The following is a 19,892-nucleotide window of genomic DNA, read 5'->3' as shown; positions in this document are numbered from 1 at the left end:
TCTTCATTATTTTTTACCTTAGTTTACAGTGTAGCAGAAAATGCGTCTTCCCACATTCTGGCAGGCTCTAAGTGGAAATGGACAATATATCTATACAGATTTTATTCCATATGAAATTGCATAGGCAAAACCCTAAAAACACCAGTGCTGCTATATTGACAGTATTGCTTTCCAGATTCAAAACTCAAAAAAATCACTTTTCTGTACTAAAACTTACTGTTACAGTAGTTGTGTTTTAGGAATGCAGTTTGAACGCTAAATGATATTCTGGGGTGAATGTGTTGTCATTACATGTAGCATGGGAAAACATGAGGAAAGTAGTCCTCCTGCAAAGCAACCAGTGTTGCAGTATCAGGCTCATTGAATATAAGAGGGGATACGTGAAACTCTTACAAATGGCACCAAAGATTATCTGGTTCTACAAAGTCTTGAGATGACTCAAATAGATAATAAAATGAAGATAGATAGATAGATAATGAAGTCAGTTTATATTTTTTCAGCAGTTCTCCCTCATTCAGTAATCTTACTCGTTCCCTTTACTTTAGCAGAGAAGGCACTGATGACAGTAGCTATAGAGTTAGCCAGTACCTTGAACCTTTAAGCTTTTGGTCCCGTTCTCCTCCTCCTTTCTTCAACAAGATCCCTATGTTCCAACTATCATGAGAAAGTTTAGTCATCTGAACTATGTAGGCAACACAAGATCAAGAAAGGGCTGATGGAAAATCAGAGAAAGATAACACATTGACAGAAGCAGGAGAAGAAAAGCCGTAGCATCGGTAGAGAAGATTACAGAACAGGGGTAGTTCTCCATTTTTTAGAACTCTAGTATCATGATGCTATGGAGTATTGAACGCTCATACATTTATAGAGTATAGCACTGGTAGATGTTATGTAAACTCTAAATTTGTATTTACTTATGAAATTTGCATGTATTTCTTGCCAACTAAAACTGTTCAATGTGTGTTCTTAGCACAGTTGTACAAAAGCTTCTGGGTTTTGTTTTGTTTTGTTTTTTTTAGGAGGAAAGAGATGGATTCCTTTGAGTGATATTTTTGCAAATGGAGTTGGTAACAATGCTATTATGCCGGAAGAGGTTTTAGTCTCTGTCCGTATTCCCCATTCTAGGAAGGTGAGTCACTGGTGTGTTTAGATTTGCTTCATGAAGATTTAGAGACTTATATAAACAGCAGGAGTGGGGCATAATGCCTGTGTTTCAGGTAATATTACTACTGCTTAGTTTCTGGATTCCTTACATTTCATATTTTTTACTGAAAGTTCAACATAAGGAAGCATGTGGTACTGAATGCTCAGGGGGTTGAATTTGTGCTCTCTGGTTTTATTCGCTTGCTTCTTGTAGTGCCAAAGTATGTTTTGCTTTCTGATGCTTACGTATCTGCCAGTTATTCACTTCTGTCTGATCTTGTTCAGGGAGAGTATATCTCTGCATTTAGACAAGCACCTAGAAGAGAAAATGCTCTCCCAATAATTAGTGCTGGAATGAGAGTCCTTTTTGAAGAAGGTACAGACAAAATAAAGGATTTGAGCATTTTCTATGGAGGTGCTGCTTCAACAACAATCTGTGCAAAGCAAACCTGTCAGACTCTTGTTGGAAGGTAAAATTCTTCAGTGTTTTCTGTGTCTCAGAATAAAGGCATTTTGATAGCTTTTTTTGACGCTTTATGTGCTTAAATTTATTCTAATATATTTATACTCTGATATCTAGCGTTGTGTAACTATGCAGGATTATCTGAGATATTTCAAAGAAGGCCTTATCGGAAAATATGGAACAATAATTGAAAACATTAATCAGATCACTTAAAAGCATCTCCAGTTTGCAACAGTATTGTCATTTTCTGTTCTCTACATATGGGACAGTATCTCCAGAGCAATGATAGTCTATAAGTTTTAAATCAGTTTTCTTCTGACATAGGGCTCCATTTCACTGACTTAAGATACCTCACTTCTGTGAGTGACATTGACCAACACTGTTTTAAAAAATGCAGGCTGTCATTAAAATGAATATTTTGGTTTCATTGTAAGCAGAATGGTACAAAGGTATTACTGATATACATCCATATTTGTTTACTTATTTATCTTGAGCCTTAGTCTGATTGTATCTGTATTATTCCTTCTGACAGATACTGGAATGAAGAGATGTTGGATGAAGCTTCCAGGCTAATCCTCAATGAAATAGTTCTCCCGGACTCAGCCTGGGATGGGAAAGTAGAATATAAAAAAATGTTGATAGTTAGTTTCTTCTACAAATTTTTCCTGGAAGTATTACAGTCCTTGAAGACAATGGTAAATTGATTCTCCGTGATTCCTTTTTTTTCTAGTCAAATGTAAGGCTTTTTCCTATGTCAAGGTTTGTAGTTTGTAGAGCGTGCTAAATATTTTCTTATAGAGTTAAGACCTGCAGAGAAATGCAAGCACTTAAATCCCAAAGAGATTTATGGAGAGGTGCCTGCTTAACTTTTAGATGCCCGAATATCTTTCCCTTGGATATTGGGCTATAAAACAAAAATAAAAAATTAGCAAGGATATTCCAAAAGTATATCAGTATTAAGATCTTCTTGCTCTATATGTCTGCAGTTCAAAAAAAAAAAACCAAAAAACCAAAAAAACAACCAAAAGTATAAAGGCTTTGGAAAGCAACTGTATGCGTTAAACCAATGCTTCTTGTATGAGTTGTTGAGTGGGAGAATTTCACTGGCTTAATATATTTTAGCTGTGATTTATTTATTTTTGCCTATAATCTGTTCTGAGGAAAAACATCCCTTTCGCATTTCTTTTCAGAATTACCTTAAGCTATTTCCCCCATTTCCATTGCTTAGATAATTTTCTAAATTTATTCTAACCAGGAGTTACTCTGTACCAGTTTTGATCAGATCTCAAAACAAATCTCTTCTGACTGTCTCTACATTATGTTGCTTACTTGAAACACACATATAAATATTATTTAGTGAAATCTTAAAGCTCTAAATTCTTTTCACATTGTCATTTTAGAGCCTAAACTGTGGGAATCTGGAAATAATTTTCTGAATAAAGAGCTTGAATTGGGTGATTTCTGTTGTTAGCTTTACTATTTAAAACATGAGCTTTAATAGTAATTTTAGTAATTTACTTCCTTTTCAGGACCCTTGTCGCTATCCTGGCATACCTGTGGAATATGAGAGTGTTCTAGAAAACTTCCAAACCAAAATGCCCCAGAGTATCCAAATGTACCAGGCAAGCAATTTCATTCTAAGATTGTTCTGTGCTTTGTGAGACTTGGTTAAAAGTAAAGGTTCAAGCAAGAACTGAGAGCAACAGGCATGGAGTGTTTGGTTTTAAGTGTATCTAATTTATAAAAACCTTGCCTTCTGGATATACTGAATTATAAATGGCTCACAAAAGATAAATATTGCAAATAAGCCCTATTGTCAGCCTGCTTAAAGCTGTTACATGACTGTGCTCAACCTAATCTGAGAAATCTTAGACAAAAATAAAAAACATTGACAAGTCCAAGGATACAGTAATATTCTTGTCTCAAGTTGTACTTTTCCTAAGCTTTAAGAGGGTTCTTAGTTCTTAATGTAGCTTTAGGAAACGATGATGTCTGTGGTAGCTATCTGCTCAGAGTGTTAAATGAGAAGTCAGCAGTAGATGGCAGCAAAGAACACATCTTAGATTTTCTGAGCTCTTTGAGTCCTAGTGGCTAGATCTGGCTGGGAAATCCAGCAAGGAAAGGCTTTTGATCTTTTCATGTCATTAATAAGAGTACAGTTTTAAAAATCAAGTTGTTAGAAACCTGAAGAAAATTCAAATGAAATCTTGGGAAACATTTTTGTTTCAATTTTAGATATTCCTTAGAATAACTTGTTAGCTTTAAGTGCTTCAAATTGAAGTCATTATCTACAGCTTCTGCAGACTTACCTTAAAAGTAATGGCAGTACAAAATTAACAAAGGATCCAGGGTTAAGGAAATTAGTTTTCTGTGTTTTTTCTACAATTTATTCCTGAGCTGCCACAGAGAGTGACTTAACAACAGAAATGAGCAATGTTTATTTTTCTGATCAGCCAGAACTGAGAAACACAGAAGATGCAGAAACCCAATCTGTTTCATCACTTTAAATTTCTGACTTTTGCAAATTGTTATCTTCTACCTGGAATATTTCATATGGACCTGTTATTTATTTATTTTTAAAGTAGGGGAAAAAAGAATACGTGTCTTTCAAGATAAATATGAGATACAGTTTAGATGGACTTGCTGAGTAACTTCAGTCAGTCAAGTGAAAAATGTCTTTGGTCTAATAACAGAGAATGTACCAGAAAGCGCAAGAGAGAGAAATACGTAGTGAGAACACTTGTGTGCTGGAGGCTGTAGGAGAATAAAAGACTTTGGGACCTGAGCAAATCACTAGCTCTAAATGCAGAAAGTGAAAAGGTGTGATCACTGACCCAGAAACTAGAAAATTGGTTTGGAAGTGAACATCAACTAGTTGGTTTGGCTGTAATTCAACTAGAATTATTTAGTAACACTAAATTAATTTTCAGGAAAACCTAGAAAAATAAGGTTAATAAGACATGACATTCATACACCGTTGTAAGGAAATAAAATTGAGAAGGAAATGCTTTAACGTCTTCTCTCTGATTTGCACTGATTGCAGTCTTTCGTTGAGGAAGATAAATCCTACAAGCCATTGCAAATTGTTGAAACTAGAACACCACAGACTGACAGAATACAGAACAGAAAAAATGTGAGAATAATTCAGAAAATTATCAGAGTCTCATGATACCAATCAGTAAGGGGAAAACTGGCCTTCTGAAAACTAGCTGTTCTTTATATGACTTCGGTGTAAGTGATTCTGGAAAACATACATTTAGGTGAAACTATACAAGATTCTTGGAAGACTCCCTAGGAGAAGTGATTGTCGAAAACCTCAGGAGCAGCAGTCTAGTTCTGCATCTGTTTTCAGTATAGAACCAGAAGATGATAATAAAGACAATCTTTATGTGATTTTCTATTTAATGCAATATAGCATTATTTTTTAACTTTCTGCATGTTTTTTTTTGTTTGTTTTTTTTTTTTGATGATACAGAATGTAGAGCTGAGTCAGTCTCCCCAGGATCCTGTAGGACGGCCTATTATGCACCAGTCTGGAATTAAGCATGCCACTGGTGAAGCAGTTTACATTGATGATATTCCTTCTGTCGATGGAGAGCTCTTCCTGGCTGTTGTCACTAGTTCCAGAGCTCATGCTAAGATTATGTAAGTGTTCCAAGAGTATCTGAAGAAAGTTTACTTTGAAGTCTGCTGTTTTTAGAACAGACTAATGAAGTTGGATTATGTGTATACAGAATAACACATCTGATACCCACAATGGCTCAGGTGTTGGAAGCAATATTATCATAGAATCACTGAATGGTTTGAGTTGGAAGGGAGCTTTAAGATCATCTGCATCCAACCCCCTGCTGTAGGCAGGGTCACCTCCCGCTAGACCAGGTTGCATTCACAACCTCTCCGGGCAACCTGTTCTAGCATCTCCACACCCACACAATAAAGAATTTCCTTCTAGTACTTAGTCTGAATGTACCCTAGTTTAAAACCATTTCCCCTAAATCCTGTTGCTACCTGCCCTTATAAAAATTCTCCCCCCAGCTTTCCAGTAGGCCCCCTATTGTCACTCTAGTAGAAGGCTCTGATTGGATTTACATATATCACTTCATATTACTGTGATTGAACTACTCCTGTTTGGTAAGCTAGCGTACTTAATCCTAACCTAGACACCTACACATAGTGCTGAGCTGTGCAATGCAGAGAGGCACCTAAACGTTCATGAACATAGTTTTGAAATCTCAACTCCATTATGAAAGAAGAAAATTGTTCAAAATGTAGGAAATAACGTTGTCACATTGCAACAAGGTAGCAAAGCTCATATGAGGCCTTGTAAGAGAAGAAGTTTGAAGATGATCTTATTTGGAAAGGAAACTATTTTCACCTATGCTTTAGTAGTGATATATGAACAGTTTTTCCATTATTAAGATACAAAAATACACATACACAAGTTGTATGCCCTGTGTTCAAGCATCAAGACATATATTCCTGTGCTCTGGTCAAGGTTACTTGTGAAGACAGAGAACTGGAGTTGCTAGCTATAGAGTCTTTGTCATACATCCTGTCTTATTCTCAAGTTGGCAATAGTATGCTGGGTTTGGATATATGTCTAGGAGCTGACATCCTTTTTACCCCCTAGATTTGCAGCAGTCAGTAGGATTTATTCTTTTTTGTCTTTTGATTTCAGTATCCAGGAAGGGTGCTTGTAGATATGCTGGGATCTTGATGACCTGCTAGAATAGATGCTGCAAACATGCTGTTCTTACAGACTTTCTGCAATTCTTTCTGGTCTTTCCACACACATGTTCTCATTCATACCAGTCTTGCCAATTCTGTCATAATTCTTCACCTGAAATCTCAATCTGTAGAAAGCTTATTAGTGTATTTGATATCTATGTATGCTGTAAAGTCTTAATGAGTTGCAATTATGCAGATTTTTATGAAATCAATGAATTTTAGCAGCCTAATGAACAGATGATTTCCCTGTCATGTTTAGAACATTTTCTAGAATCACAGCAAGTTACTAGAATTTTTAATTCCCTTTGATCATTTATTTGCGTACCAGAGATAGAAAAAAGAGACATATCTAATTCTGGCAGCATGTGCAGATTCTTACAGTACAAGAAATATACCTTTGATTGTGTTCACTCCCTATGTGTAACTATAAAACTAATGAATTGCACTTCTGTTTTTCCATGTACCAATTAGAGCTGTAGATACCTCAGAGGCTCTGAAGGAACCAGGTGTGTTTGATGTCATAACAGCTAATGATGTACCAGCTACAAATGAGTTTCACTACTCTGATGATCCAGAGATTATATTTGCAAGAAACAAGGTTTGAAAGCAATCTTTTTTAAATTTTTAATATTTATTTTCTTAATTTCCACAATTTTTTCTTGAAGTCTTTATAATGAAATTTTGCCTGCTGTCTCTTGTATTTCTGTATAGTGGGTATGTCGGGGAATCACGTTAGGCATATGACACAGATTCAAAGTATGTCTAGAGTTGGAAGGGAGCCATCAAGCCTGTAGCTCTGCATAAGATTACCTAAAAATTAAATAATACAGCTGAAGGTGTTGTCCAAACGTTTTTTGAACTTGAGCAGGCTTGGTGCTGTGACCACAGCCCTGGGGAGCCTGTTCCAGAACCCAAATGCCCGCTTGCTGCAGAACGTTTTCCTAAGACACAGCCTAAACCTTCCCTCATGCAGTTCCACGCCCTTCCCTTGGGTCCTGTTACTGTCACCAGAGAGATATGCCTGCCCCTCTGTTACCCCTCATAAAGAAGCTGTATCTCATCTTCTCCAAGCTGAAGAAATCAAGTGACATCGACTGTTCTTCATACGTCTTCCCATCATCTAGACCTTTCACCATTTTATTTGCCCTCCTTTGGACACAGTCTAATAGTTTCGTCCGTTAAGTTGTGTCATGCAAAGTTGTATATTGTACTCAAGGTGAGGCTGCAACCATGGGTAGAGAAGAGTGGAACCAGTATGACAAATTCTTATATTTTCTCACTCCTTTTTTGGACTCTTAAAACAGCTGATGTGTGTTATAATCTGGCAAGAGAAATATGTATAAATCAGAGGAAGACATATTAAATCTCACAAAATCATCTGAGTTGTTGGGAGGGTGTATTTCACTGAGACTACCAAATCGCTTGCACATTTTTGAAAACCTTATATTTTTTGGTTCCCCAACAATACACATCTTCCTGGTGATTTGTTAGCTTCACGGATGATCTAAAAAGTGAAAGCAAAATTCAAAAAAAAGGAAGCATTAGTAATTGTTATATGAAAGAGGAATTTCAGAAACACATACAGGAGTAATTTAATCCACTGTTCTATTATATGTATTTCACAGGTAATTTGTGTTGGTCAGATTGTATGTGCTGTAGCTGCAGATTCATATGCTCATGCCAAACAAGCTGCTGCAAAAGTGAAGATAGAGTATGAAGCGCTGGAACCTGTGATCTTGACAATTGAGGTGCTAATCTTTTCTCTTGCTTTTTCGCTGTTTTATCTATTTAGGTAATGGAAGCAGCAGTCTGTGCTTCTCACTTGCCTTTTGTAACATGTTTTTCTAAGCAAAGACAGTGAAACTGAATATCCGATTAATTAGTCAGTAACTCTGTAAATAACTTTTGACTAATTTTGGCCACTTGTAATATATATATGATAGTCTCAAAAGTATTAAGATCTCAGAAGTTTTGTAATAATCAACATAAGAGGAGGAACAAAGATTTTTTCCTGTTGTTCCTGGGGAATAAAAAAGCAATAAGCAGTCTGATTATTTCTGATTCTATTGGGAGCTATCAACTTGACAACCAGCATGTTAATCAATTATATATTATTGGCTGAACAATCAATTTCTTATTACTTGTTGACTAGTTAGAAAGCTGACAAAGTTAGGCTGGAGATGCAGGAACTGTTAGAGGAATGTGTGGGAAAATATATTAGGGATATGGAACATCTTGGAAATGTGATGTGGAACTCACAGGGATGGGTGGAAATAAGGAGCAAAGGACATGTTTGCAGGGAGCCAAAATTAGTTCTGTCGATCACTTATTTACATAATGTGTATGGAGTAACACAATACTCACTCTGATATAAAAATAGAAGTGATTTCTTTTGAAAGGCTGGCAAATAATTGTATCTCTGAAGAGAACGATGTTCTTCCTGAGATAAAATGCCATGACAAACTGTGAACCTGCAAAATACACTAAAAAAAATGTTTCTGTTTTTCTCTGCTGCAGGATGCTATAAAGCACAATTCATTCTTTGAGCCAAAAAGAAAATTAGAACGTGGAGATGTTGATAAGGCATTTGAAACTGTTGATCATATACTTGAAGGTACATTGCAGCATATATTTGATAAGAAGTTGTCAGTATTTGGTCTTCCCTGTTTGTTCCTGAAGTGTCATTTTGGCCTTTTTTTCAGTGATGTCACGTGGCCATAAAGCCTGAGAAAGCTTGTGGCTGTCTGGAATAAAAGTGTGATCAAACCTAGTAGATTTGAGATCCTGTTTCATTCAAGTTTTCTGTGCCCTCTGCCCTTGAGGTAGAATCACAGGATAATTTAGGTTGAAAGGGAGTTGTCTGGTCCAGCCTCGCCCTCAAACAGTTCCAGTTAGAGCAGGATACCCAGGGCTACATCCAATCAAATTTTAACAATCTTCCAGGATGGGGATTGTACAACTTCTACATCTTTCAATGTTTGACCATCTTCATGATGATTTTTTTTTCCATATGTCAAGTTGCAGTTTCTTGTGTACTTTGACACTCATCCTTCTGCTTCACACCTCTGAGAGCAATCTGGATCTGTCTTGTCTATCCCCTCTCATTCGGTAGTTGTAGACGACAGTAAAATTTGCCATTAACCTTCTTCTTCTTATGCCTGAGTAAAATCTGTTTTTTCAGTCTCTTGTTACACATTCTGTTCTCTAATGCTGTCACCTTGATGGCCTTCAGTATGTCTATGCTTTGCTTAATTAATCTGTGTTTTATTTAATATTGCCAACATTTGTAGGCAATATTAGTGTGCTATTAAGCAAGTTCTGTTGATATCACTGGAACAAGACCAATTTAAATCTGTGAAAAGTTTGACTTATGTTTTTATTTTAAATGTTGCTCCTTTTGTACAGGATGCATCAGAAGATTTGACATTGACTACCATGATTTGCATGATGATGAGCAGTATTTTTTTTCTGGCTCACATTTTCCTGTCCTTTTCCTCTAGTAATAGTTGTGTTTTTTCTTTGGAACAGGGGAGATGCACATTGGGGGACAGGAACACTTTTATATGGAGACTCAGAGTGTCCTTGCTATTCCAAAAGGAGAGGATAAAGAAATGGATGTGTTTGTTTCAACACAACATCCAGCATTTATCCAGGTAATATAGAGGATTCTCAGAGAATGTGATTGAACTTGTGACAGAGGGCTCCTTAAGTGTGGTTTGAAAATCCATCTTAGCAATTTAGAAATATTGGGAATGTGAATTTTCACATCTGGATTATCCAGTGGGATCTGCTTTGTAGTACTGCTGTATCCTGATGTGCACTGACCACTCTGCTTTGACAGTAAGGAGGAAGAAAATGTCTCTTATTCCACTTTGAAGAAAGCGTATCTTGCCCCCACTATTGTGTTTTTGAGAAACTCCGTGTGGAGTTTAGCTTCTGTTGAGGTGAAGAGCGATCAGCATTCTGCAGTTGTTGTGCTGACAGACAGAGCTACTGTTATTAGCTGTAGGGGAGACTGCTGCTCCATGTCATAATGGTAAAGCAAACTGATGCAACATATTGTCTGCATGGCAATGGCCATGGTACATGAAACTGATACTATTTCACAACAAATGCTGGCATTTTGTGTTCAGTGCCCAGTTCAGCTGGGCTTTTCAGTTTCCATTACCTTATTGGCAAGAGCCAAGAAGCATGAAGAACTTGTAAGCCAATTTAACAACAAACATATGAACAGAATATCTTTATAGCCATTCTCTACAAAAGGTTCTTAATTCAAATACTGACTTTAGAGCTAAAAGCAGGCCCTGATACTGGTGTAAAACTTTCTACAGGAGATGGTAGCTGCAAGTCTAGGCGTTCCAGCAAACAGGATCATGTGCCATGTTAAACGAGTTGGTGGAGCTTTTGGTGGGAAACTCCTGAAAGCTGGTTTACTGGCATCACTTGCTTCAGTGGCAGCAAACAAGTAAGTGTGATGTGTGTGTACTGGGATATGAAGAGAAAACTGAGTAAACAATTTTTACATCTGGGCAAAATTGTCTTTTCCTTTCTGAAGGTTGCTAGCCAAAATGTCATAAAATCCTATCTGTGTACATTTGGTAAGATTTTTCAATGCTTTTCTTTGTTCACTTTGTTAGACTGCTTAAGTTGCGTTAAGCAGCTTCACCTCATCTGAATTGAAGGGATTTGAAGAGAATGTGAGTAGTGTAAGTTTGAAGTAGTCTTGAAATGATTGACCATTTGTAAAAGACCAGTCCCTAAACACTGAAACACATTGAAACCATGACATTAGCCGTCCGGAAGTGAACTGGATCCTGCCGTGTCAGTGGCTGAGTTAATGAGTGGAACTGCTCTTAGCACAATTAACGCAGTTCAGTCTTAAAATTGAAATTTTCATTGACTTTCAAGAGATGAAATTAAAAATTCTGACTTGATTATAACTGCAAAAGAAAACGAACTCTGGATATAGCATTATGCACGTATTTAAGCCTATTAACATTCAGTTTTGTACTAAAGCTCAGTGCATACTTTTATACGTTGCAAATCTGGATTCCTAATTAATAGAATACACTAACACTGTTAATGATAACTCTTAGTTTATCTGAAATTCTTACTTTTCTTTTCTTGATTTAGAACCAACAGAGCAGTTCGTCTTATTCTGAGCCGGGGAGATGATATGTTGATCACTGGTGGCCGACATCCTTTTATTAGCAAATACAAAGTGAGTACCATAAGTATTTAGTGAAAAAACATCTGCTCGTTGTCCTTGAATAAGGAGTTCAGTGTCACTGGTTAATACTTTTTCTATTCATTAGAGTAATAATAATCAGTTTAAAAACAAACTACTTTCTCGGAAACAAAGAGGTGAAGTTGCTTTACAGCCTGCTTCTTTCTCTGTCTCTGCAGAGTTTTTTGTTTTGTTTTCTAGTTCATTGCTGTTATTCTCCTTTTGTATCTCTGTCTTTCTTCCTGGGACCTGGAAGACAGGCTAGCTCAGACTTGTGCAGGTGTTTTTAAACCCTGCATGCAGTTAAGTTTACACGAAGGAACTGCTGTTTTTTTGTCAGAAACAGTGTGATTCATGAAAAGGCACTTTCTGGAGGAAACTTACGGCTTCCTTGTTCATGCATTGTCATTACTTGTAACAGTTTATTAGAGAAAATGCGGTCTACATTTCAGTCTTGAATACATAGATAAAGCAGAAGGAATTGTCTAAGATGTATCCCTGAAGAAAAAAATATTTGTAGCTCATGTTGAGAACTCAGCAACTATCTTTAATGGCAACAGGTGAAAAGAGATGCAAGATAAACATAACATTTCTTCATAAATACAAGCAAATGTCATACTGCATCTGCTATCTGTTCTTACAGTTAGGAAGAAATTTGACTCTGCCTGCTGTGGGCATTCCTAGATGACATTTAAGCCATCTGTAGGGCAACACACAAAAAACCACCGGGCTTCCCTGTTTCTTCCTTTATCAATAGGCTTGTTTCCTGTGTCTATACTTCTTAAATTTTCTCTTGTCCTTTTTACAGTTTCAGTAATGCTGCTCGGGAATTAACAGTGCAGTAGGAGCCTTATGTGGCTTACATTCATTTGCAAAATATACAAACAGTGAAGAAATGAATGTCAAAAATCTAAGGTAATTGGTGATTTGTTGTAGGTTGGCTTCATGAATGATGGTAGAATCAGAGCTGTGGATGCCAGATATTACATTAATGGTGGATGCACCCCTGATGAATCTGTCCTGGTAAGGATTTCATAAGCTGACAAATCTTATAACATGGAGAAATTATTAGCTGGCAAATTATTAATGTCAAACTCACTTGCACAGGTATTAATCATATAATCATGCAGTGTAAGGACTGTGTTCTTATTGAAAAATCTACACCTAGCAGTTTACTTTTCTTTATTTAGTTATGTCAGCTTCTTGATGTTTTCCTTACACATTTGCTTCATATGTGGGCTCTCGGGCTTGTTTTCCCATTACAAACATGTCAACAGTGTGTTCATTTAAAAATACATAGTATCTATGTTTGTACCAGCAATAAAGCTTTGTGTCTACAAAGCTGAGCAAATCTTCCTAGCCTTCAGAATATAAATGTAGTGATAATTGTTCTGCTATCAGCTCTGTGCATTTCTGTCCCAAATCTGCACTTACTGTGCTGTGTACAATAGTTCCTTGCTTATAGTTCTACATAGTACAAAATGTTGCTATCTCTCTGCACTTGTATGGATTATTCTGATGTGTGGAATCAAACTCTGTAACCCAAGTAAGATTACAAAGCAGGTACGCTTTATTCAGTGCTGCACAGACACCTAGGTGCAAGGGGGATAGATCTGCCTAACTTGCACACCATCTAGAAAAATGGTGCTACAGATATAGGCAAAATGAATTCATCATCAGTAGTTTTCCCGGAATTCGGATACACATTCATTACACCCCTGAGTTTGTTAGCATGCAGACCCTCCCCTCTTGCGCGTGCGTAGTGGCTCATGGGATGAAGATTTGTTGTTTTCCTCGCGAAGGCTTCTGACCATTTTCGCTGTAAACTCCTGGCCTTTCAGGGGGGCATCCCTCAAAAGTGGTTTCTTCTTGCCCTGTGGACATCTAATCACCTCCCTGCCAAATGTCCTCGGGCTGTTCTCAAACCCTTATTTTTATGGCCTTCCTCCCCCTCACTATCCCAGACACAGTGTCTGCCATCCCTTATTTTCTAACAAGCTGTACATTCTTGCTTCTGTAAACTATCTCTAACTATTCCCCTTCACGCCCCTTATTCTCAGTCACTGTGAATCCTTCTTGCCTTTTTACTGTCACTTATGGGGCCCCTCTCACCTTTCAGTTCTACCTGTAAGTGAAATATTTTTTGAGGTTACTGTCTATATGGGTTACTATCCTGCCTGAAGGTATTTTCTGTGCACTGAAATCTGTCAGTGCAATTGTCCATACTATTGCTGTTTCTAAAAATTGACCTGGCTTAGCAAAATAATCCATGTTTAAGGCATCAAGATTAAAGCAGACATTTCTAGGAAGAAACTTGAGCATAACTTAGCGTTGTAGTATAACTGTGTTATATTCACTCTGGTATATCAATAGCCCTCTTAAGACTGTGGAGCTTGTGACACACATTTTCTCTGAAGTCCATAAAAGTTGTGATTGTAACAAGAAAAATATGTCCCCTGTTTTCATTCCACTAATAACATTTCAACTTACATTTCCTAAGTGGAAAGGTAGCATTATATGACATTATCCATATACATAGTTATTACAGCAGTATTCTTCAATTGTCTGTATACATAAATGTTTTGAAGTTTATTGTTTAAAGCACAGTAAAACTTGTAGGTATTTAAGGTTAGATTTATTGTTCTAAGAAATCTACTTAACGCTAAAGAGATCTAATGGCCTGACCATAAGACATTAAAAAAAATTATTTATTTTGATATTGAGTCCCAAAGTCCAACTAGAGATACCTACTGTGGGATTTTCCTTTTCTTGTGTTTCTATGTCAGGTGAAACCTCTAAGAAACAAACATCCCAACAACAACAAAAATCACATAAGAACCAGAAGAGAGCAGTACATAGGTTTTCTACAGGAACCAAACCTTAACTGTGAATTTTGATAGGACGTGATAATTCAGAATTCTTTCATCAGTTCCTTTCACAGCTTCTGTTGCTTTCAATCTCTTTCTCCTTTTAGTTCTGTGTGGCTTTTGATATCGAAGCAGGAGCAAAACCAATCTTAAAATGAATAATCCGTTATATCTTTATCTAATGACTGAACAACTAGTAACATCTGTTTTCTGTGAATAGCAGGTGAAAACAACTGAAATCTAATATGTTGCTTGAGAAATGACTGAAAATATTTCTATGTGTTCTTAATGATTAATGATTGTCAGAAAACTGAAGGTCTTTCTATGAGATGAAAAAGATTTAAATGTGAATCTGAAAGAATTACTGTTCTGAAATCTAACTCTCCTTGTTTGTTCCCTACTTCAGGTAGCAGAAGTGTCCTTATTAAAAATGGACAATGCGTATAAGATTCCCAACTTGAGGTGCTGGGCTTCTGCTTGCAAAACAAACTTGCCATCAAACACAGCATTTCGAGGGTTTGGTTTTCCTCAGTCAGGACTGGTGACAGAAACTTGGGTAACAGGAGTTGCAGAGAAAACAGGTTTATCACCAGAAAAGGTGAGAATACGGAGACATCTCTTATGAAATGAAATCTATTAAGTTAAAATTATTTGGATTAGCTCAAATGTTTGAACCAATCTTTTTAATGTCAAGCATGATTTGTACTGTAATTGTTTCTTTTTAACGGCATCTGATTATTGAAGAATAGCATGCTCTTTACAACTGAACGAAAATGGTAATTGCTCATAAAAAAACCCATAATACACTAGACTAGTTGTCTACTGGTTCTCCCATATGGTCAGTCTACCTTTAATGTGATTGTGGTGTCTGCTAACTTTATTATTTCAGGTTAGGGAAATAAATATGTATAAGGAGGATGAGCAAACACACTTCAAACAAAAACTTGATCCACAAAACTTAGTACGTTGTTGGAATGAATGTTTGGAGAAATCTGCATACTACAGTAGGAAAACGGCTATCGAGGAATTTAACAAACAAAATTACTGGAAGAAAAAAGGCATTGCCATTGTTCCAATGAAGTTTCCATTTGGACTAGGCTCACGTTACCTTTCTCAGGTTAGTTTTTTTTAAAGAATAAACGAGCTGAACTTTTCGTTTGTAGACAATTATAGTTACCTTATAACAATAAAGGAAAAGTCATCTTTCAACTTCTGGAAAGTTATCATTCTTCTAACAGTTGTTGCTGGGAGACTAGGTTCCAGCTATCTGCAAGTTGGGATCACAGTTGTGTGATCAGTATCCAGGCAGCATAGACCGCCTATTTAGAAGGCAGCTTTGTCTCTTAGGATGTGATATAGAAAAGGGAGCAATTAAAAGTATTTTAAGAATGATTGCAAAGTGTAATTGGATAAGTTGTCAATTTTAGAAATAGTTCTGGACTTACTCTTTCTGACCATGGGTTAATATGAGAGGCTTTTCTTAGGCTTAACCCTTTACAGTCATCAAAGAGTAAATTTAAGGATGAAAAGGAGAACAGCAGTATTTTTAGTCAGTATGTTTGTTTTACATTGGTGTTCAATAATTTGAAGAATGAATAACATTTTCTAAGTTGAAAATTAGTCATTTGACTTCACTGAATCAGATCGAATTGGCCTGTCTCTATACACAACGTCTGTAGTCTACAGCACCTACTTCCCACTGATTACATGAGGAAAATCTCATTCAGAGCCTTCCTGCTGTGTCTAGAACTGACAGCCTTTCAAAACTCGTGAGTCCAAAGGCACTCAGATATCAGTTCGATAATGATGGAGGTTCTTACAGCTTTTTTTGAAACTATTGAGAGTCTATTGCTAAGTCTGGCTGTATTTCAAGATCTAACAGCAGCAAAAAGCAGGCCTCCAAGGATTTGTGTCATTTTCTTTTGAAGCTTGTTAAGGGACTAGAATTCAAAATGTCACCTGTTCAAAAACATTAGGCAGGAAACTCCTTTTGTTTTTTTGATCCATCAACATATATAACAATTTCTCACTTGAATGATCTTTATTTATTTATTCATTTACTTTTCTTTTAGGCTGCTGCTCTGGTTCATATTTATACAGATGGATCTGTGCTTTTGACACATGGTGGGATTGAACTGGGACAGGGTATTCATACAAAAATGATCCAGGTAATAAATGATCCAAATATTAACGTACATTTTGCCTGTTATACAGATAAACAATGGGAAATTTTTCTTCTTGCTTATTTAGTGTGCCAGATTAACAGTTTCTTCGTTATCGTTGTTCTTGCTGCTTTGAATTGATAGAGTTGGGAAGCAAAGGTGATAGGGACAACAGTGATATGTGAGGAGACTCATTAGAAATAAGATCTTTTGATCTTTAGGAGATAGTTCTATAATCCCTATTCTACTACAAAAGAAGTCAGTAATCACATAAGTGTACTGTCCAAAGAGATGATATTGCCATCATCTTTGTTTACTGGATAATTGGAATAATTGAGACATAATCTCTAAAGATAATTAGTGAGCTAATGAAAGCTTGGGATCTGGGCATGCATAATTTGTCCTCTGTCATAATCAGCAAAATCAGGATCTGAATGTTGGACTTCAGAACCTCAATCCAGAGTTTCAGTGCAGCTAAAACATTATTCTTCTGTGCTGTCTCTTTGTGCTGACAAACTCAGCAGAATGATTATCTGGAGGTTAGAAAAAGACTTGCTAAAACAGTATCTTTCCTAGTAGTACCAAATTCTAGCAAGTATTGAGGAACAGTTGAAATGTTTGGAATGTTTCTGAAATGAAGAACATGTTCTGCTTCCTGAAACAGGTTGCTAGTCGGGAATTAAACATCCCAATGTCATATATTCACTTCTGTGAAACAAGCACAACAACTGTTCCTAATGCGTGTGCTTCAGCAGGATCTGCAGGGACAGATGTCAATGGCATGGCTGTGAAGGTAAAGTATTTAGCTTAACAAAACACGCTGTCCCTCATGGTATTTAATGTCTGCCAAACTTTTGGTGTTGTGACTCCATGGAAATTATTTGAGGTTATTAGTAGCACCACTAAGGATTGCCAAGAAAAAAATATTAATTGTTGATAGTATCCCAGCAATGGTGCTTATGAAATTTCAGAATATGATCTGAGCTTTTTTTCAGAAAGCTTACATTTGACCAAACCCTCGCCTCTTCAGACAGAAGCAAACTAGTCCTATACTCATTCTGTATTTTATTCCTGTTTTTTATCTACTTATTAGTAACAATTCCTGCCCTTTTAAATCAAGCCTTTATAAGGTTTGTGCTTATGCAGTTAACTCCTTCCATGCTTTTTCTAAATTACAATAAAGGACATATTAACGAGGCACTAACTACAATGTATCTTGAGTAAATGTATCTTGAGTAGTACTTTATTTGCCAAATTTATGTTTGTTAATCTTGTATTGCTTTCTTCTGATTTCTCTCCATAACCAGGATGCTTGCCAAACTCTTCTGAAACGCCTGCAGCCTATCATTAACAAGAACCCAAAAGGCAACTGGAACGATTGGGTAAGAGATGTGAAACCTACTAAGTGTGTTTGTGTGCTTGCAGAACCTGTGACACGTTTTGTCATCTGTTAGTCTTCTAAGCCTGATAATCCTAAAGCTAAAAGCTTTAGAACGTGTTGATTCACAGAATATTTGGAATGTAGGTGCTTTGGGTGCATGCAAAATAATCTCTAGATCATATCTGGGTTGGAAAGGAAGGAAAGCTATCTGTGGAGTCACATTTGGAGGTTCTTGAGTTTTTTATTCAGATAAAATGTTAGCTTGTGCAGTAGTGGGACTGTCCTCAACTTACTCTTAAACAGGCTGTTGCAAGAAAATTTTCAAGGTGTATGTGTACGTATACCTGTTTTCCTACAAGGCTGTTCTTTATTTTTCAGTAATCACAAATTCACAAATAAATGGAAACCTTCTCAACCTCATACTTCTATCTGCCATGTGTGGTGTATTACAGAACTGCAAAAAAAAAAAAAAAAGAGCAAGAAAGCTTGCTTCTATTGCTCTGATACATAATTCATTATAATATTAGTTACATTTGCTGTAAGTTAGTACAGAATTAATGCTAAAGCTGTTCATATTAATGGCCTGTATCTGGTGTCCACTTGAAGTAGCAACAGAATTTTAGGCAAGGCATTGTCTTAATTAAATTTCTTCTGCTACATCAGCTATTTCCATGAAGATACGTCTGCGAACCTGGCTGTATTGTCATGTTAAAGGAAAGCATGTTATTTCTGGTGACCCAATATTACTTGTTATCTACAGCATTATGGAAATGACAATGCCTACACTGAGACATTTAGAGATTAGTACACTAGGGTGTTTCTTCTTATGGGATTAAATACTGTAGTAACTACAAAAAATAAAAGTATTATCTTGGCAGTATTAATTTTTGGCAACAGCAATTAATGTTGGGATACCTGTGGTAACTTGATAACTGACAGCTATCTATGCAAAAAAAATAAAATCTAGTGCCAAATCCGTGTGGATAATTCAGACACACCTAAAGCAGTAGCAGCAATAGCTAACCTAATAAATAATGTTAAACCATGCAGATAAACAATTTTATGACTTGCAGAGAAAGTAAATTTAATACATTAAAAAACCCAAAACTTCTGACTTATGAATCACATACATCTGACGTGAATGTCACTGAAATGAAATATAAGGTGTTATATCCATTTTTGCGCCACTGGCTGAAGATCAGTGCAGGGAGCATTTCTCTTGTTAACTGTCATTTTTATGCTGATACATCATGCAGATCTTTTGTCTCAGTGATGTATCAACCAGATCTATTCAGCTGACAAAGAGGGACCCATTTCTATTGAATCTGAACAGGAAAGTCAAGCAGGACCCTTTCTGACTCTGGTGTTACCAGTAATAAAGGTTTTTTTTAAGAACACTGCTGTTTGCAGGTCCATTCCCTATTGTATTACCAAGAGTTCAGGTTACTCCTTCAAGTGTGGTGGAGTGCTAAGGCACCATGTGCAGCTAAACCTGCTTATAGTTTCTTTTTAAGTAAATGGATGCATGCTGTGTTCCTTCCTTACTGGTTCCTTGGCTTACAACAAAACTCGCTGTGTTTTACAGATTAAAGAAGCCTTTGAACAAAGTGTGAGTCTTTCAGCTACTGGCTGCTTCAGGTGAAGTATTTTTGTTTCTTTAAAATGCATGGTCTTAAACACCAGGACTGATTTCTGACGATGCCAATTCAGTGGATGTGAGACCCTGTCCAACTGTTCTTAATGGCTCAGCTTATATTTTATATAAGTCTTTGATATGTGAGGAGGTTGGATTATAATGTTCAGGAGCTAATTTGTAGCTGGCTCTGTGCAGATTCTCTAGAAAGCATCAAGAGAATATTTCAACTTGTACTTGCTCCTTAATGCTTCCATTAGAAAATCAGGAAACACTGAGAAAGTGACT

General features: G+C 36.6%; 1 protein-coding gene across 2 annotated transcripts in view; it reads left to right on the top strand.

Moving 5' to 3' along the window:
- Positions 1-19,892, top strand: part of AOX1 (aldehyde oxidase 1) — a 45,794-nt gene that overhangs the window by 13,684 nt on the left and 12,218 nt on the right. For both annotated transcript variants that reach the window (XM_048952973.1, XM_048952974.1), the window contains exons 13-30: positions 1,020-1,129; positions 1,429-1,613; positions 2,139-2,301; positions 3,136-3,228; positions 5,082-5,251; positions 6,806-6,932; positions 7,960-8,082; positions 8,852-8,948; positions 9,863-9,987; positions 10,666-10,799; positions 11,468-11,555; positions 12,498-12,584; positions 14,835-15,026; positions 15,318-15,545; positions 16,501-16,596; positions 17,255-17,383; positions 17,898-17,972; positions 19,557-19,609. In XM_048952973.1, coding sequence (XP_048808930.1) covers positions 1,020-1,129; positions 1,429-1,613; positions 2,139-2,301; positions 3,136-3,228; positions 5,082-5,251; positions 6,806-6,932; positions 7,960-8,082; positions 8,852-8,948; positions 9,863-9,987; positions 10,666-10,799; positions 11,468-11,555; positions 12,498-12,584; positions 14,835-15,026; positions 15,318-15,545; positions 16,501-16,596; positions 17,255-17,383; positions 17,898-17,972; positions 19,557-19,609 — 2,275 coding nt within the window. The remainder of the gene's footprint in view (positions 1-1,019; positions 1,130-1,428; positions 1,614-2,138; positions 2,302-3,135; positions 3,229-5,081; positions 5,252-6,805; positions 6,933-7,959; positions 8,083-8,851; positions 8,949-9,862; positions 9,988-10,665; positions 10,800-11,467; positions 11,556-12,497; positions 12,585-14,834; positions 15,027-15,317; positions 15,546-16,500; positions 16,597-17,254; positions 17,384-17,897; positions 17,973-19,556; positions 19,610-19,892) is intronic.

This window comes from Lagopus muta, chromosome 8, assembly GCF_023343835.1.
Source record: "Lagopus muta isolate bLagMut1 chromosome 8, bLagMut1 primary, whole genome shotgun sequence".
NCBI classification, from domain to species: Eukaryota; Metazoa; Chordata; class Aves; order Galliformes; family Phasianidae; genus Lagopus; species Lagopus muta.
Note: the sequence above shows the minus strand (reverse complement) of the source record. Positions and strands in the feature narration are given on the sequence as shown.